This window comes from Pogona vitticeps, chromosome 2, assembly GCF_051106095.1.
Source record: "Pogona vitticeps strain Pit_001003342236 chromosome 2, PviZW2.1, whole genome shotgun sequence".
Taxonomy (NCBI): domain Eukaryota; kingdom Metazoa; phylum Chordata; class Lepidosauria; order Squamata; family Agamidae; genus Pogona; species Pogona vitticeps.
Window position 1 is genome coordinate 29,450,450 of NC_135784.1, and position 15,642 is coordinate 29,466,091.

Sequence of the window (15,642 nt, forward strand, 5' to 3'; positions counted from 1 at the left end):
ACTGAGTACCATTAAACTTGTAATGAGACTGTAGTTATAGGACAATGGCCCTGTGGATGTGTGCAAAGGCACCCCTTCCTCTGACATCATTTGACGTCATTGGATCAACCTCTTTTAAGTTTTAGGCCCAATATTTCAATATCATCTTTAATTTCCAGTAGTGCTTTATATATCTCTGCTTTCATTTCAATCAGTTTTCTCCATTGTCACAGTCAAATCTTTTAAAATTGCTGTAGTATTTTTCTGTGTTAGTTTCCCCATTTCTGATTTAATTTCCAATGCATGTTCTCCATTTTATAAAAAAAAATTCAGCTAGCAGTGCAGCCTCTTCTTTTGCTGTTTTCCTTTTAGGTATGGCTCCAAAATTTGCACTCCGAGCCAACTCTTTACTATCAGAGCTGAGATTTCCTCCTTCCAGTGGTAATCTTACGGCCTTCAATTTATCAAGTTCATGGACTGTCAGAGTTTCCCTTCCTTCTTGGATCTTGTCTGTATACCTACGTTTACTGTTTTCCCAACATGGTGCCAAATACTGTCTTAATGGATCAGGGAGATCTGGTATTCAAACAAAGCCATGTCAAAGGTATACTTCTGTACGATGACTGTAGATTCATATCATACCAATTTTACTACCACGACTAAGGGTGAATTAGAGAGCTCTTAAATGGAGAGTTTAAAAAAGTAACTGGATGCTATTTTAATTTCTGTGGATCTAAACTATGCTTTCATTATTTCTATTTTTGTTCATTTAACATATTCCTGCTCTTTTCCTGTGATCCACCTTTTGTCCCATTCATAGGAGAAAGACTCATAAAGAATTAATAGGCAGAATAAATAACTGAAGCTGCAGGAGAACATCTGGCACAGAAACAGCTTACATTTCAAATGCAGCTGTTTTCTATTTCTGACAAATTCTAAAGAATGGAGATAATGCATCGTCTGCAGGATGACAAAAAAAAGGATAAACTTTCTCCTTAAACGAGGCCCTCTGTGAACGAAGGTGAGACCCATCACTTGCATTATAGAAAGAAACTTGGCCTTCCTCATAAGCTAGGTACACTCCAATCCGACAACGTGGCGGACCATCAGGGCTAGTTTCCTTCATAATTTTTTGATGTACACCCCAGATCTTGTGCTTTAAATCTTCAAGACATTTTTTTCCTCTGGCAGACTCTAAAGATACACCAATAAACCACTGGTTTTGAGTTCGAGTCTCTATTTCCCAATAATGTTTGCCTGAAATGAAGCCAGTTGTTCCAAGCACAGTCCACACGTCCTTCGTCTCAGAGTTTGGTTCTTTTTTATTCTGCATATAATAGATGTGGGTCACTCTTGGTTTTCTACAGACACTTGTTCCATTGTCGTTGATGATAAGCTCAGGATGAGCAGTCTTGGGATCCAGCTGAATGCTTTCTAACTCTGGAAAGAAAAAGGAAAGAATTACATTCAGTCATTCTTTCAATTCATGTTCTGACTAAACGCAATCCACCCGGAGCAGGAATTGGCAATGCCACTCCAGTATCTTTGCCAAGAAAACCCCATGATCAGAAACAAAAGGCTAAAAGATAAGAAGCTGGAAGATGAGCCCCTCAGGTCAGAAGGCGTCCAACATGCTACTGAGGAAGAGCGGAGGACAAGTAGCTCCAGAGCTAATGAAGTGGTTGGGCCAAAGCCGAAAGGACGCTCAGCTGCGGACATGCATGGAAATGAAAGTCCAATGCTGCAAAGAAAAATACTGCATAGGAACCTAGAATGTAAGATCTATGAACCTTGGTAAGCTGGATGTGGTCAAACAGGAGATGGCAAGAATAAACATTGACATCCTGGGCGTCAGTGAACTAAAATGGATGGGAATGGGTGGATTCAATTCAGATGATTATTATATCTACTATTGTGGGCAAGGATCCCGTAGAAGGAATGAGTAGCCCTCATAGTCTCCAAAAGAGTTGGAAAAGCTGTACTGGGATACAATCTCAAAAATGATAGAATGATTTCAATACGAATCCAATGCAGACCTTTCAACATCACAGGAATCCATGTTTATGCACCAACCACCGATGCTGAAGAGGCTGAAATTGACCAATTTTATGAAGACTCACAACACCTTCTAGAACTGACACCAAAGAAAGATGTTCTTCTCATTATAGGGGATTGGAATGCTTAAGCATGGAGTCAAGAGATAAAAGGAACAACAGATAAGTTTGGCCTTAGAGTTCAAAACGAAGCAGGGCAAAGGCTAATAGAGTTTTGTCAAGAGAACAAGCTGGTCATCACAAACACGCTTTTCCAACAAAACAAGAGGCAACTCTACACATGGACATCACCAGATGGGCAATACTGAAATCAGATTGATTATGCTCTCTGCAGCCAAAAATGGAGAAGCTCTATACAGTCAGCAAAAACAAGACCTGGAGCTGATTGTGGCTCTGATCATCAGCTTGCAGAACTCAAGCTTAAACTGGAGAAAGTAGGAAAAACCACTGGGTTAGTCAGGTATAATCTAAGACAAATCCCTTATGAATACACAGTGGAAGTGAAGAGCAGATTTAAGGAACTAGATTTTGTGTACAGAGTGCCTGAAGATCTATGGATGGAGGCTCGTAACATTGTCCAGGAGGCAGCAACAAAAAACTTCCCAAAGAAAAGGAAATGGAAGAAAGCAAAGTGGCTGTCCAATGAGGCCTTACAAAGAGAAGGGAAGAGAAGGGATGGGAAACAAAATGCAAAGTAGATAGGGAAGGTTACAGAAAATTGAATGCAGGCTTCCAAAGAATAGCAAGGAGAAACAAGAGGGCCTTCTTAAATGAAAAGTGCAAAGAAATAGAAGAAAATAATAGAAAGGAAAAACCAGTGATCTGTTCAGGAATATCGGAGATATTAAAGGAACATTTTGTGCAAAGATGAAGATGATAAAGGACAAAAATGGGAGGGACCTCACAGAAGCAGAAGACATCAAGAAGAGGTGGCAAGAATACACAGAGGAACTATACCAGAAAAATCTGGATGTCCTGGACAACCCAGATAGTGCGGTTGCTGACCTTGAGCCAAAATCCTGGAGAGTGAAGTCAAGTGGGCCTTAGAAAGCCTGGCTAACAACAAGGCCAGTGGAGGTTATGGCATTCTAGTTGAACTATTTAAAATCTTAAAAGATGACGCTGTTAAGGTGCTACATTCAATATGCCAGCAAGTTTGGAAAACTCAAGAGTGGCCAGAGGACTGGAAAAGATCAGTCTACATCCCAATCCCAAAGAAGGGCAGTGCCAAAGAATGCTCCAACTACCATACAATTGCACTCATTTCACATGCTACCAAGGTTATGCTCAAAATCCTGCAAGGTAGGCTTCAGCAGTATGTGGACCGAGAACTCCCAGAAGTACAAGCTGGATTCCGAAGAGGCAGAGGAACTAGAGACCAAATTGCTAACTTGCGCTGGATTATGGAGAAAGCCAGAGAGTTCCAGAAAAATATCTACCTCTGCTTCATTGACTATGCAAAAGCCTTTGACTGTGTGGACCACAGCAAACTATGGCAAGTTCTTAAAGAAATGGGAGTGCCTGACCACCTTATCTATCTCCTGAGAAACCTATATGTGGGACAGAAAGCAACAGTTAGAACTGGATATGGAACAATTGATTGGTTCAAAACTGGGAAAAGAGTACAACAAGGCTGTATATTGAAACCCAAGCCGGAATTAAGACTGCCGGAAGAAATATCAACAACCTCAGATATGCAGATGATACTACTCTGATGGCAGAAAGTGAGGAATTAAGGAACCTTGTAATGAGGGTGAACATGAGAGTGCAAAAAAAAAAAAAAAACGGTCTGAAGCTCAACATCAAAACAACTAATATAATGGTCCCATCACCTCCTGGCAAATAGAAGGGGAAGATATGGAGGCAGTGACAGATTTTGCTTTCTTGGACTACATAATCACTGCAGATGGTGACAGCAGCCACGAAATTAAAAGACGCCTGCTTTTTGGGAGGAAAGCGATGACAAACCTAGACAGCATCTTAAAAACCAGAGACATCACCTTGCCAACAAAAGTCCAAATAGTCAATAGTCGGATAGTCACTTCATTAGCTCTGGAGCTACCTGTACTAGTCTTCCGCTCTTCCTCAGTAGCATGTTGGACGCCTTCCGACCTGAGGTTCCCATCTTCCAGCATCATATCTTTTAGCCTTTTGTTTCTGGTCATGGGGCTTTCTTGGCAAAGATCCTGGAGTGGCTTGCCAGTTCCTGCTCCAGGTGGATTGCGTTTAGTCGGAACTCTCCACTATGACCTGTCCGTCTTGGGTGGCCATGCACGGCATAGCCCATAGCTTCTCTGAGTTACTCAAGCCCCTTCGCCTACGACAAGGCAGCAATCCATGAAGGGATGCTTCAGTATTAGAGCCACTCAGTTGCTTCTGAGTTTTGTAAGTTCCACAGTAAAACACTTTGTAGTTCTCTGACTGAAAGCTATCCGTTTCAGTCCGCTTTAGTTCACTGACACCAAACATTGCAATGTTTCTTTTCTTGCTTTGCAGTTTATTTTGATTTATACTTCTCCTATTCCATGTTCCAATTGTATATGTTATGCAGCATGGGACTTTCACGTCTATGCCCTTAGCCACTAGATGTCCTTTTGGCTTTAATCTACTGCATCATTAGCACCGGCACTATTTGTACTTATCCTTTGCTCCTCCTTAGTAACTGATTGTCTGCTTTCTGGCCTTGGGGGTCATATCTTCCAACATTATCTCTTGTTTCATTTTGGACTGTCTCAGCTGGACTGGTTTTCATGGTAAGGAAAGTTGAGTAGTCGTTTACCATTGACACCTTTTGCGCAATACTAATGAAAGTTAGCTTTAGTGCCTCCACCGTTGCCGCCTATGCCAGTGTCACGTTCAGATCCACCCCCATCACCACTGGAAGAATCTAATGGGACTGTGTATCTCTTTCTGGCTTCTTCCCCTACAAGTATTTTAAAGCAGAGACCTACCAAGGCAGTGCCTCCCCACAGGACAAGGTGTAGCACTAAGTGTGCACTTGGAGTCACAAGAAGAGTCACATGTTAAGAGATATGGGTCCTGAGCCTCCCAGAGAACATCCAGGGGGAACCTTGATGTTGTTGTTGTTTAGTTGTTAAGTCATATCTGACTCTTCGTGACCCCATGGACCAGAGCACGCCAGGCCCTCCTGTCTTCCACTGCCTCCCGGAGTTTGGTCAAATTCATGTTGGTCGCTTCGATGACACTGTTCAACCATCTCGTCCTCTGTCATCCCCTTCTTGAACCTTGATACAAATTATTTTTTTGTATTCCTTCCCGCACTTACACTTAGTGCATCGTTACCTTCCCTAAATCACTTCCTCCCATCTTATATTGTTTGCTAAGGGACAAAAGGATGACAGATTCCTTTGAAGAGGAGACCTATGATGAAGAACCTGCAGTTCTAGAAAGTGAAGTGAAAGCTGTTGTGAAAGCATTAGGTGGAAATAAATCACAATAGGCAGATAGGAGAGGAACAACTCACCTTGCAGATTTTTATCCAGATTGCTGCCAATGTGATGCAGCTCTAGACTTATTTAATCCTTGGCCCATGACACGTATAATCAGAGGTAGCACAGGCTTGTGCTGGGCCACTTCTTTTATTGAAAAAAACCCCACAATTAAGAGCACAGTACTTTGCAAATCTACATTATTTGGGTTTTTATAGAGTAAAAAATTCCCCTTACCCCAAAAGCTCCTTCTGTTATGTACTAATTACTTCTAACCCTTGCACTGCCTCCGGCCTGGTGCCTATGATGGAACTCCGCCCTTCCTTCCCCACTTAATCCTCAGATATCATGGGCCCCAACTAGGAAAATACTTTTAGAAAGCACTCTGAGAAAGAAGGACGACTTGATTACAATCAAACTGTTGCTTTTAGATACCTTGTGCAAAGACAGGATACAGTGGTCTATAGGCCAGGTGCTGAGCGGGACCCTTGAACTTGCCCGGGGAGAGTTGACAGCAAAGAACACCAAGATGGTTCTCGTCTCCTTTAGGTGTCGTCTCCTTCTGTGATCTTAGTCTGGTACGGAGGAGTTTGAACAACAGTTACAGCAAAGTGGGGCCATTTCTGATATACAGTACACATGCAACAGAATGAGGTGTGAATGATGGGGTTGGCTCCACCTTCTTGTTGTCGGTTGAGGATCCCATTTTTAATTGGATCTTCTATTTTAAACATGTTATGGGGGGGGGCTGGAAAATAGAAGAACGAAAGAACACATCCCACCCTGTTGAAGCGCTATAACCCATGCTATCCTCTCATTCTGCAGCTGTAGCCTTGGCCCTAGGGTTCAGTTTAGAGATGGGGGTACTGGTATTCATATATGAATACCAGTACCCCCCACAGGTGGACGCGATAAAGGCCAGACCGTCCACTCATGTGTCTGCTGCTGGATTGGGACTGTACCACTTTAATCCAGAGAACAGATGTTCTTGGTCAATCACACAGCAAATCAGGGGACAGGGGTCGCAGCTTGTGCTGGGTGGGGTGACACGTCCCCTGAAAACACAGGCGTACAGCTTTGGGGGGGGTGGCTCCTGGATTCCTCTTGGCGCTTCGTTGCCCCGGTTCCGGCGGTGGCCGGGAGCGCCTTTGCACAGTTAAAACTAGCGTGGAGAGGCCTAACCAGGCCATAGGGACACACACCTTAATGACATCCTGGCTAGATTACTGTGTGTGGGGCTGCCTTTGGAAAGAGTTTGGAAACCTCCTCAGGCCCAAAACGCAGACCTCAGATGGGGCTGGTTACAGGGAGCCTGATTTACAACAGCTTCACCGGCTACCAATCTGTTTCGGCTACCAATCTGTCTTGCACGAGGAATCCGTGCGAAAACACAGCAGGCGGCCATTTTCTTTACCCGGCGGCCATTTTCGGGGCCCAATTCAAAGGGATGGTTCTTACCTATAAAGCCCTCTGTGACTTGGGTCCAGGCTATTGGAAGAATCATATCAACCCGGATGAGCTTTCTCAGTCTTTCAGATCTTCTGGGGAGGCCCTTCTTTCGGTTCCCCCCCACCCCGCGCCCAAGGGAAGGGCTCCTCAGTCAGTGCCCGCTCCCAGGCTTTTGCATGAGCTGCCCAGAGAAACCAGGTTGGGAAGAGGGATTGAAAGGGGTCACCCTAAACCTACAGTGTGGGGTGATACAGCCTAGAGAAAGCTGTGCCCAGCCCTGGGTTCAAGAATAATCTAGAGGCTAGGAACTGCCTTTTTAACTTCTCCCTTTTAACTGCCCAGTGAGGATGCTGCATTGGGGGCGCTGGGAGAAATCCAGACAGTGAATCTTCTTGTCAACCGTTCTCTCTGGCCCAGCTATTAAATATATTTCTTTAGCACCTACTCAAACGACTCAACCACTTCAAAGAGCAACTTACAGGCCCAGAAACGGACGTATACCCTAGAAGAAAAGGACAGAAAAATTACATGAACAAGTCTCCTTCAAATCCAGGCATGCCTGCTTTCTTCTACAAGACTCTAGATAGAAATGTCCCAACAATCCAAAAATGTCCCTCTTTTGGATCTCACCTTTCCATCCTGAAATTCCCTGGGCTTCATTCTGTTTTCAGAGAACTGTGGAATGCTAGATTAGAACCCTTCTCTTCATTAATTGTTTTTCTCCAGAGGGCCAAAGAAGCTGGGTACCCCCCCCCCCCCGCTCAAACTGCCCCTAACTGACCAGACTTCGTTCTTTTCCCAAAGAACTCCAACACTTTCTTTCTCTGGCACTAAATTTCAAAGGGACCCATGGGAGCACTAAGCCCCTGTACCTACGAGGTGGTGTTGTGATTTCCCATAACGCCCCCCCAGGAAGTGTTATGCTAGGGCAATGGTTCCCAACCTTGAGTAACCAAGGTGTTCTTGGACTGCAACTCCCAGAAACCCTAACTAGCACAGCTGGTGGTAAATACTGCTGGAACCTACAGTCCAAGAACACCTTGGTTACCCAAGGCTGGGAACCAGAGATGTGCATAAACCAGTTCGTCCTGGTCGATAAAGGTTGCGGCCTGCCTCCTCTGGCTCAAGCACTCACCAGGCCCAGCGTGCTAGCCTTCCTGCACCTCCTCAACTGATCTTCCAGTCCCGGCAACTGCTCAGGCTTCTCTGCCCTGCTCTTTTGGGGATCCCCACTCAGACAAACAGGGGAGGCAGAGAAGTCTTTGCTTTTGCTGGTGACGGGGAGATTAGCCAAGGGGTGGTGGTGGAAAAAAACATGCAAGCTGGGCCTGGTGAGTGGCTGATTGGCTGAGGAGGCAGGGACAGGGACCGGCAGCACACAAACTGGGATAAACTGGTTCATACCCACCTCTGTTGGGAGCCACTGGGCTAGGACACTGTGTGAAACTTAAAGGATAGCTTATTTATTTATTTATTTATTTATTTATTTATTTATTTATTTATTTATTTATTTATTTATTTATTTATTTATTTATACATACCCCGCCTATCTAGTCATTTCAACCACTCTAGGCGGCTTACAACATAAAGCATAACAAGTTCAAGAAAAATTTATAACAATTAATTAATTAAATGATTCTGCGAGATGGGGAAAATACAAAATAAATCAAATAAAGAGAAAAAAAGGAAAGAGGTCAGGAATTAACTGGAAGGGAAGGCCTTCCTATACATCCACGTTTTTAGTTGGTTCTTTAAAATACCCAGCGAGGGTGCAGTGCGAATCTCCGGAGGCAGGTTATTCCAGAGGCGAGGAGCCACCGCCGAGAAGGCCCGGTTTCTAGTTCTTTCCTTCCGGGCCTCCCTCGGCGTCAGGCTCCTCAGTCTCACCTCCTGGCTCATTTTCAACTGGGAAAACAAGAGGAATGGATGCTGGAGGTCGAAGATGCCAAGTGATGTTACTGGGCCTGCATTTACCAGAGAATAAGTCCACTCAACATTTCTGTTGGGTTTTTTTTTTTGCCAAAATCCTGTTGCTTAGTGTAGTAAATCACACTAGAGTATGCCCATTTCATTAGTGGGAATTTGGTGAGGTTCCATTAATTCAAATGGCTTGTCCTAACTGTGGCTTACTATGGTAAGTAAGTCACAGTTACAATTGGCCCATTAGAATCAGTGGATCTAATGGAGAAGTTGATTAAGTGGGTCTACTCTACTATAATGTACTATGCTAGGCAACAGGATTTTGGCCATCATTTGACTTTGTCACTTGGAATGTTTTATTTACAGGGTATCCCATAAATCCTCAAAGAAAGGCAGTAAATACACATGTAAACATGTCGATGCCAACATGTTTCGGCTGCAACATGTCAGACTGAGGATGTGCCAGACACTGGTTTACCACCTTAGTAAAAACTGGCCTTGATTATATTTCCACCCTGATCACCTTTTTTTGGTGGAAAGACAAAAAATATAAATAAAATGAAATAAAATCTCTTCCCAGGAATCAATTCCTGAACAGCCAAAGTTGTGATTGACCCTGAGCTCTCTTGCCAATGGGGGAAAAGTCATTGACATTATGTGATTTACTTCTGAATGACTGTATTTGTTTAAATCATCTCCTTTCCTTTAAAAAAGAGTCCTTCCCTGACCCCATAGCTCAGTGGTTCAGGTATCTGGCAATTGGGCACCCTGCCTCCCTGACAGGGGCTGAGCTCAATGATCTATAGATTCCCTTCCTATTATGATTATGCTTGCTGAAGAGCTGTAGCCTTACCACGAGGAAGCTGCATGGGTTGTTCCGTGCCATGCATGTTTTTCCCTGGTGTAACATTTCCTTGGCAGCACGTAGACTCTCTTGGATCTGTTGCAAATGAGAATCCATATCTTTGTGTGCAACTTTCTCATCATTATCCAGTTCTGTAAGCATGGCAGCTTTCCTGTTTCGCAGGGCTTGGTGCAGCTCACAGAACTTGCCCTCAATGTTTGTGCGTAAGGATGCCGCTGAGTCCTGAAATAAGAGGAGGGGGGTGTATCATCCTGTGCATCACTTAGAACCTAACAATGGGAGGGGGGGGGAAGATTCTCTTTCTTTAGTGCTGGTTTTATTCTGTATTTGCTCTGTGATTACGTAGTAATACTCAGATGCTCATGATGGTTAAGGATTTCCCTTTTTCAGTTACAGTTGTCTTTAACAGTTTCAGTCCATTAAAAAGATCTTTCTCAGATTTTGCTTAGAATATAAAAAGAGCCATGCTGGATCAGTCCCACGCTTTACCACATCCTTTACTTTATGTTTACTTCGAACAGTCTAGTCTAGCACTCTGTTCACATGGAGGCCAAGCAAATGTCCTTAGTAGATGCAGCATGGTAGTTTCTACAAACCTTGCTGTTTCATTAGCTCTAAAGGCCTTTAAAGGGGACCTGCTGCCAGAAGGAAAGAGTCAATTTGTTTACAATTTGGACATCTACCATTCTTACCTTGCCTTCAGCTTTAAAAGCCTCCACAAGGCAGTTTGGCTACTCTAAGTGCATATGAAAGAGGTATGTCCTGCTGTTCTTTGTGTTTTTCAATGGGTTGTTCCTCCAGAAAGAAGTTGGTTTTCCAGTTTGCCTCTCCTAATATTCTTCTCTTTGGGAACAATCAGGCCAAGTATGGCTATCTAGATAAGGGTGCCATTTTAAAGCTCAGGATATGTGCCTGGTGAGATGTGGGTGTCTTCCTCATTCTTGAGAGATGACTATCTGAAGCACCTGGTGGTTTTTGTTGTTGTTGTTGTTGTTGTTGTTGTTGTTGTTGTTGTTGTTGTTGTTGTTGTTGTTGTTGTTGTTGTTGTTGTTGTTGTTGTTGTTGTTGTTGTTGTTGTTGTTTGCTTATTTTTTCCTTTTGTTGTGAAACCAACAGGACCGTGGTTAAGTTCAGAGGAGGGGGACAAGGATGATCAGGGGGCTGGAAAAACCAAGCCTTATGAGGAAAGGCTGAAATAACTGGGCATTGTTTAGCCTTGAGAAAAGAAGGCTGAGGGGGCGATACGATAGCACTTTTCAAAGATTTGAAAGGCTGTGGTACAGAGAAGGGGCAGGATTTGTTCTTGATCATCCCGGAGTGCAGGACACGCAACAATGGGCACAAGTTCCATGGAGCCAGATTTTGGTTGAATATCAGGAAAAACTTCCTAACTGTTAAAGCAGTATGATAGCGGAACCAGTTACCTCGGGAGTTGGTGAGTGCTCCAACACTGGGGGCATTCAAGAAAAACTTAGATAATCACCTGGCAGATATGCTTTGATTGTATTCCTGCATTGAGCAGAGGGTTGGACTTGATAGCCTTGTATGCCCTTTCCAACTTCACTTTTCTATGATTCTATGGTATGCTGTTGCAAACAGTGAAATGTGCAGTGCAGGTTATCATGTCAGTTTTTAATATTAACCAACATGTTGCTGGCTGGATAGCTCAGCGAATTAGGTATCTAGCGGTGGAGCCAGAGGTTGGGAGTTCCATTCCCCACTGTGCATTCTGTGAAATAGAGCCAGCCTCCGTGGCCTTGGGCCAGCTGTACAGTCCTGGACCTGCCCCTAGAAGAAGGCAATGGTAAACCACTGCTGAGTATTCTCTACTGGAACACTCTCAAAAGGGTCACCATAAGTCGGAACTGACTTGACTGCGTACTGCTTTGTGACGTCCTTATTGAAACAGCTGAAATACTAAATGATGTGTAACTCAATGTCATTATGTACCGTGGTGCCTTGCATAGCGAGGGTAATCCGTTCTGGATTAACCCTCGCTATGTGAAAACATCGCTGGACGGAACGGGGAAAGCCATTGGAATGCATTAAACTTAGTTTAATGCATTCCAATAGGCTCCAAAACTCACCGTTCAGCGAAGTTTTCCTATGGCTGGCAGCCATTTTCACGCCCTCGTTAAGCGAGGGGAGGGTGCGAAAATGCTGCGCGTGGCCATTTCGGGGCTTCCGGTGGCCATTTTGGAGCCACCGAACAGCTGATCCGCAGCTTCGTTTTGCGAAGATCGGTAAGCGAAACACTTACCAATCATCGCAAAGCGATTTTCGGCCATAGGGGCCATCGGTATGCGATCGCATTTGCAATCGCAAAAACGTCCTCGCTATGCGGATTCGTCGTTCTACGGTGCGCTTGTTAAGCGAGGCACCACTGTATTATAATTATGCTTGCTGTGTTTTATATGTTTCTCTGGACTGCTTTCAGCAATGACTACTTTGGCAAATGCAGTCTCTATCCACATATACAGTGGTGCCTCGCTTAGCGATCGCTCCGTTGAGCGATGAATTCGCATAGCGAGGGGGTCCGGGCCATTGCTGGAGCGTTCGCTCAGCGATGGCCCCTATGGCGTTTTTTCACTGTGCGAAAGTGTATTTGTCTAATTAGAGATGGGTTATGTAGTCATGTCTTAACCATAGAGGAATCCATTTTGAGTCTGACACAGGCTAAGTTCTGGAAAATTACTAGTACAGTGGTGCCTCGCATAGCGAGGTTAATCCGTTCCGGATTAACCTTTGCTATGCTGAAGCATCGTTGAACGGGGCAGGGATTTCAATTGGAACGCATTAAACATGGTTTAATGCGTTCCAAATGAGCCAAATACTCACCGTTCAACGAAGCTTTCTAATGGCCGGCAGCCATTTTCGCGCCCTCGCCTCGCTTAACGAGGGCGCGAAAACGCTGCGCGTGGCCATTTTGGGCCATTTCCGGGCTTCCGGAGGCCATTTTGGCCGCCGAACAGCTGATCGTCGGGGCTTCGTTTTGCGAAGATCGGTAAGCGAAACGCTTACCGGTCTTCGCAAAGCGAATTGTGCCCCATAAGAAAAACGTTAAGCGATCGCATTAGCGATCCGAAAAAACGGATCGCTATGCAATTTCGTCGTTATGTGGTGCACTCGTTAAGCGAGGCACCACTGTAGTTATTTTCAGCTTTATTCGCTAACCTTATCGCTGCAGCTGGAGAGAAAAACACGGCAGAGTCAAAATATCTCTAACCTGAATGATAAACAATTCTTTGGTGTTGGTGGGAAAGTAGGGCGTACCCTATGCTAATTCTTGCCTTCGTGATTGGTTGAATATGTCAGGAGGGGGCAGGTTGGAGAAATTTACAAGAGGTTGGAAAAAGTAACTCTGAGAGAGAGAAGGGGGGAAGAGATTTTTGGGTATCTGAAAACATGGCGTTGAATTTCTTTGATCCAGACGAAGGAACCTGATTTAACAATATGGACTGCGTAAGAATATCGTTTGTTTACCTTAGTTTATAGTTTAGATTTTGTTTTGTTTAATAGTTAATTAATATAGAAGGTGCTGAAACGTTATGCTGTTGCTTAGAAATGAAACTGCAGAGAAATGTTTTCTTTGTTCACTTAAATAAACTCATGTTGTTTAATAATTGGCCTTTCTAGTCCTTTGAACAGAACAGTTTCCCTAGAGATAATAAATTTGGCTTACGTTACCAAAATTGAGTCATTGAACAGTAAAGATACGGTATTAAGTGGTTTCTTTTTAGTAAAATCGAAACAGCCTTAAATACAGGTTTGCCAAGAGTTCATGTCCCGGAAACTGGGTTGACTCAAGCAGTTAACTTAAGTCGGGAGTGAAGGAAGCCTGGATTTTCCTGTTTCGTGGTTTTTGATCTCATTTATGGGACCAATAACTCACACTAAGCGATTCGCTTAGCGATTTTCGCACAACGAAGCGGGGGAGAACAGCTGATCGGCGGTTCCAAAATGGGCGCCACAACTTTTCCCGCAAAGCGAGGGCGCGAAAATGGCCACCCCTATGGAGAAGCTTCGCTCAACAGTAAGTTTAGGGCCCATTGGAACGCATTAAACCAAGTTTAATGCGTTTTAATGGGTTTTTTTGTTCCGTTGAGCGATGTTTCTCATAGCGATGGTTAATCCGGAACGGATTAACCTTGCTATGCGAGGCACCACTGTACATATATGTGTATTCAATGCCGTTATGAGTTGTGTCCAGGAAAAATGAGATCATCATGACGATAAAGGAAGAAAATAAGTGTCCTTCTATTTGATAGGATCAAGTACCATCTCTGTGTTAAGAACCTTAAAATACTCACGTATATTCTATTTTATTTAAATATAACCAGGAAATTAAACAGTGGCTACACTTGTGCCCAATGTGGTGTAGTGGAGAGAATGGTGGATTAGGACTCGAGAGATTTGGATTCATATTCCCTGCTTGGAAACTCCGGGGGGGGGCACTTGTAAAACCAGTTTTTAAATATCTCAATTATTTGAAGGCTCTATCGTTTCTATTTGTCAGTTCCGACTTGACAGCACATAAGGACATCTAGATCTACAAAACTATTTTAAAAGTGCTCTTGATTTACTTGCTTCAGAATGTCAGCGTATCATAGAGTACTTATCACTAGAGCCATCGCAGGCTAGCACAGGCTAGGGGGGTATTTGAGGAGCTGTAACTCGCAGGCTATATTTCCCCAAGTTGTGTTCGTGAGCAATGCCTTTGCTTTTACCTTCAAGGAGCGTATTTCTTCTTTCTGGCCTTTTTCACAATCTGTTAGTTCCTTAACTCTGCTCTCCAGGGGCTCCAAGGCTTTGGACAGCTTCTGCTAAGGAAGGGGAAAAGGTGAATTTGTGAGATAGGGCAGGTCAGTCTGCTGGTGCCCACAGCTCTCCACGATCTCCTTTTCACTCACCTTGTAGGTCTCGGCCCCATCCTTCAAGGAGCTGAAACTGTGTCCAGTGTGGAGAGCTGAGTTGACACACTGAGAGCAAATGCAAGTCTCATCCGTAGTGCAGAAAAGCAGGAGATCATCTCCATGGACTTCACAACATTGCCTCCTCTGTCCACCTTCTCTTGCCTTCTCTGGCTCTTTCTCCTCAGCCTTTGCATTTTCCTTGGCAGCATCTCTGCTTGCTGCCTCTTGTATTTCCCGCGCTCTTTTTGCTAGGTTTCCCAGCAGCCGGTTCGGTTGAAACTCCCTGTATGGACAGGGTGCCCGACAAGCAGGGCAAAAGCTGGCACCTCTCTCTTGGGTAACCCAGCACGAAGTGATGCATTTTCGGCAGAACCAATGTCCACACCTGAGCACCACCGGCTCAACGAACAAATCCAGGCAGATTGAGCAAGTGAGATCTTGCTGGAAAGCCTCCACCATGACCGCTGTTCCTGAGCCTGGGAGAATCCGCTGTTGCTTTCCTTTCCTCGATTTCTCTTCCTCTCTGAGCCGCCTCTGGCCCCTCTTTTAGAGGTGCCACCAGGACTGGCTGATCTCCATCTCTCTGAAGCATTAGAAAAACACACCGTGGTGAGTCAATTGCAAGGATCTTGAAAGGCAGCTGCTTCTCCCCTGTGGAGCAGATTCCTTTGAAAAGGCTCGTCTGGCCTCAGCATCTGGCCAAGATGACTTTAAAAAAAAAACACTTTCCCCTTTCCTCTTTCCTCCCAGGTTTTATAACCACCAGGCTGACAAGGAGCGCTGCAAGATTTGAAAGCTACCCTGTTTTTCTGAGAGGTTAGAAGCCAAATAAACTCACAGACTTTTTCTTCTCTTTCTTTTTTGATGACTCATGAAAGTTGCCGTTAATAGATGGCGTAAGGGAGAGAGTGATGGATTAGGTGGGCTCTGGAGATCAGGGTGTGAATCCCCACTCAGTGTGGCAGGGGCAGATCTACTATGCAACTAATGAAGCTGACCTTTCAAGGCTCCTA

At 44.4% G+C, this 15,642-nt stretch overlaps 1 protein-coding gene across 3 annotated transcripts in view; it reads right to left on the reverse strand.

The window, feature by feature from the left end:
• The window catches only part of LOC110090160 (zinc-binding protein A33), a 17,299-nt gene continuing 1,657 nt past the window's right edge, over positions 1 to 15,642 (reverse strand). The window contains exons 2-7 of one of the 3 annotated variants that reach the window (XM_020813722.3): positions 14,627 to 15,212; positions 14,444 to 14,536; positions 9,705 to 9,938; positions 7,411 to 7,433; positions 5,918 to 6,057; positions 1 to 1,419 (exon numbers count right to left, since the gene is read on the reverse strand). In XM_020813722.3, the coding sequence (XP_020669381.3) occupies positions 899 to 1,419; positions 5,918 to 6,057; positions 7,411 to 7,433; positions 9,705 to 9,938; positions 14,444 to 14,536; positions 14,627 to 15,088 (1,473 nt within the window). In that variant the 5' untranslated portion in view covers positions 15,089 to 15,212 and the 3' untranslated portion in view covers positions 1 to 898. Of the gene's footprint in view, positions 1,420 to 5,917; positions 6,058 to 7,410; positions 7,434 to 9,704; positions 9,939 to 14,443; positions 14,540 to 14,626; positions 15,281 to 15,642 lie in introns of all 3 variants that reach the window. The other 2 variants (XM_020813721.3, XM_020813720.3) reach the window with 2 other exon arrangements.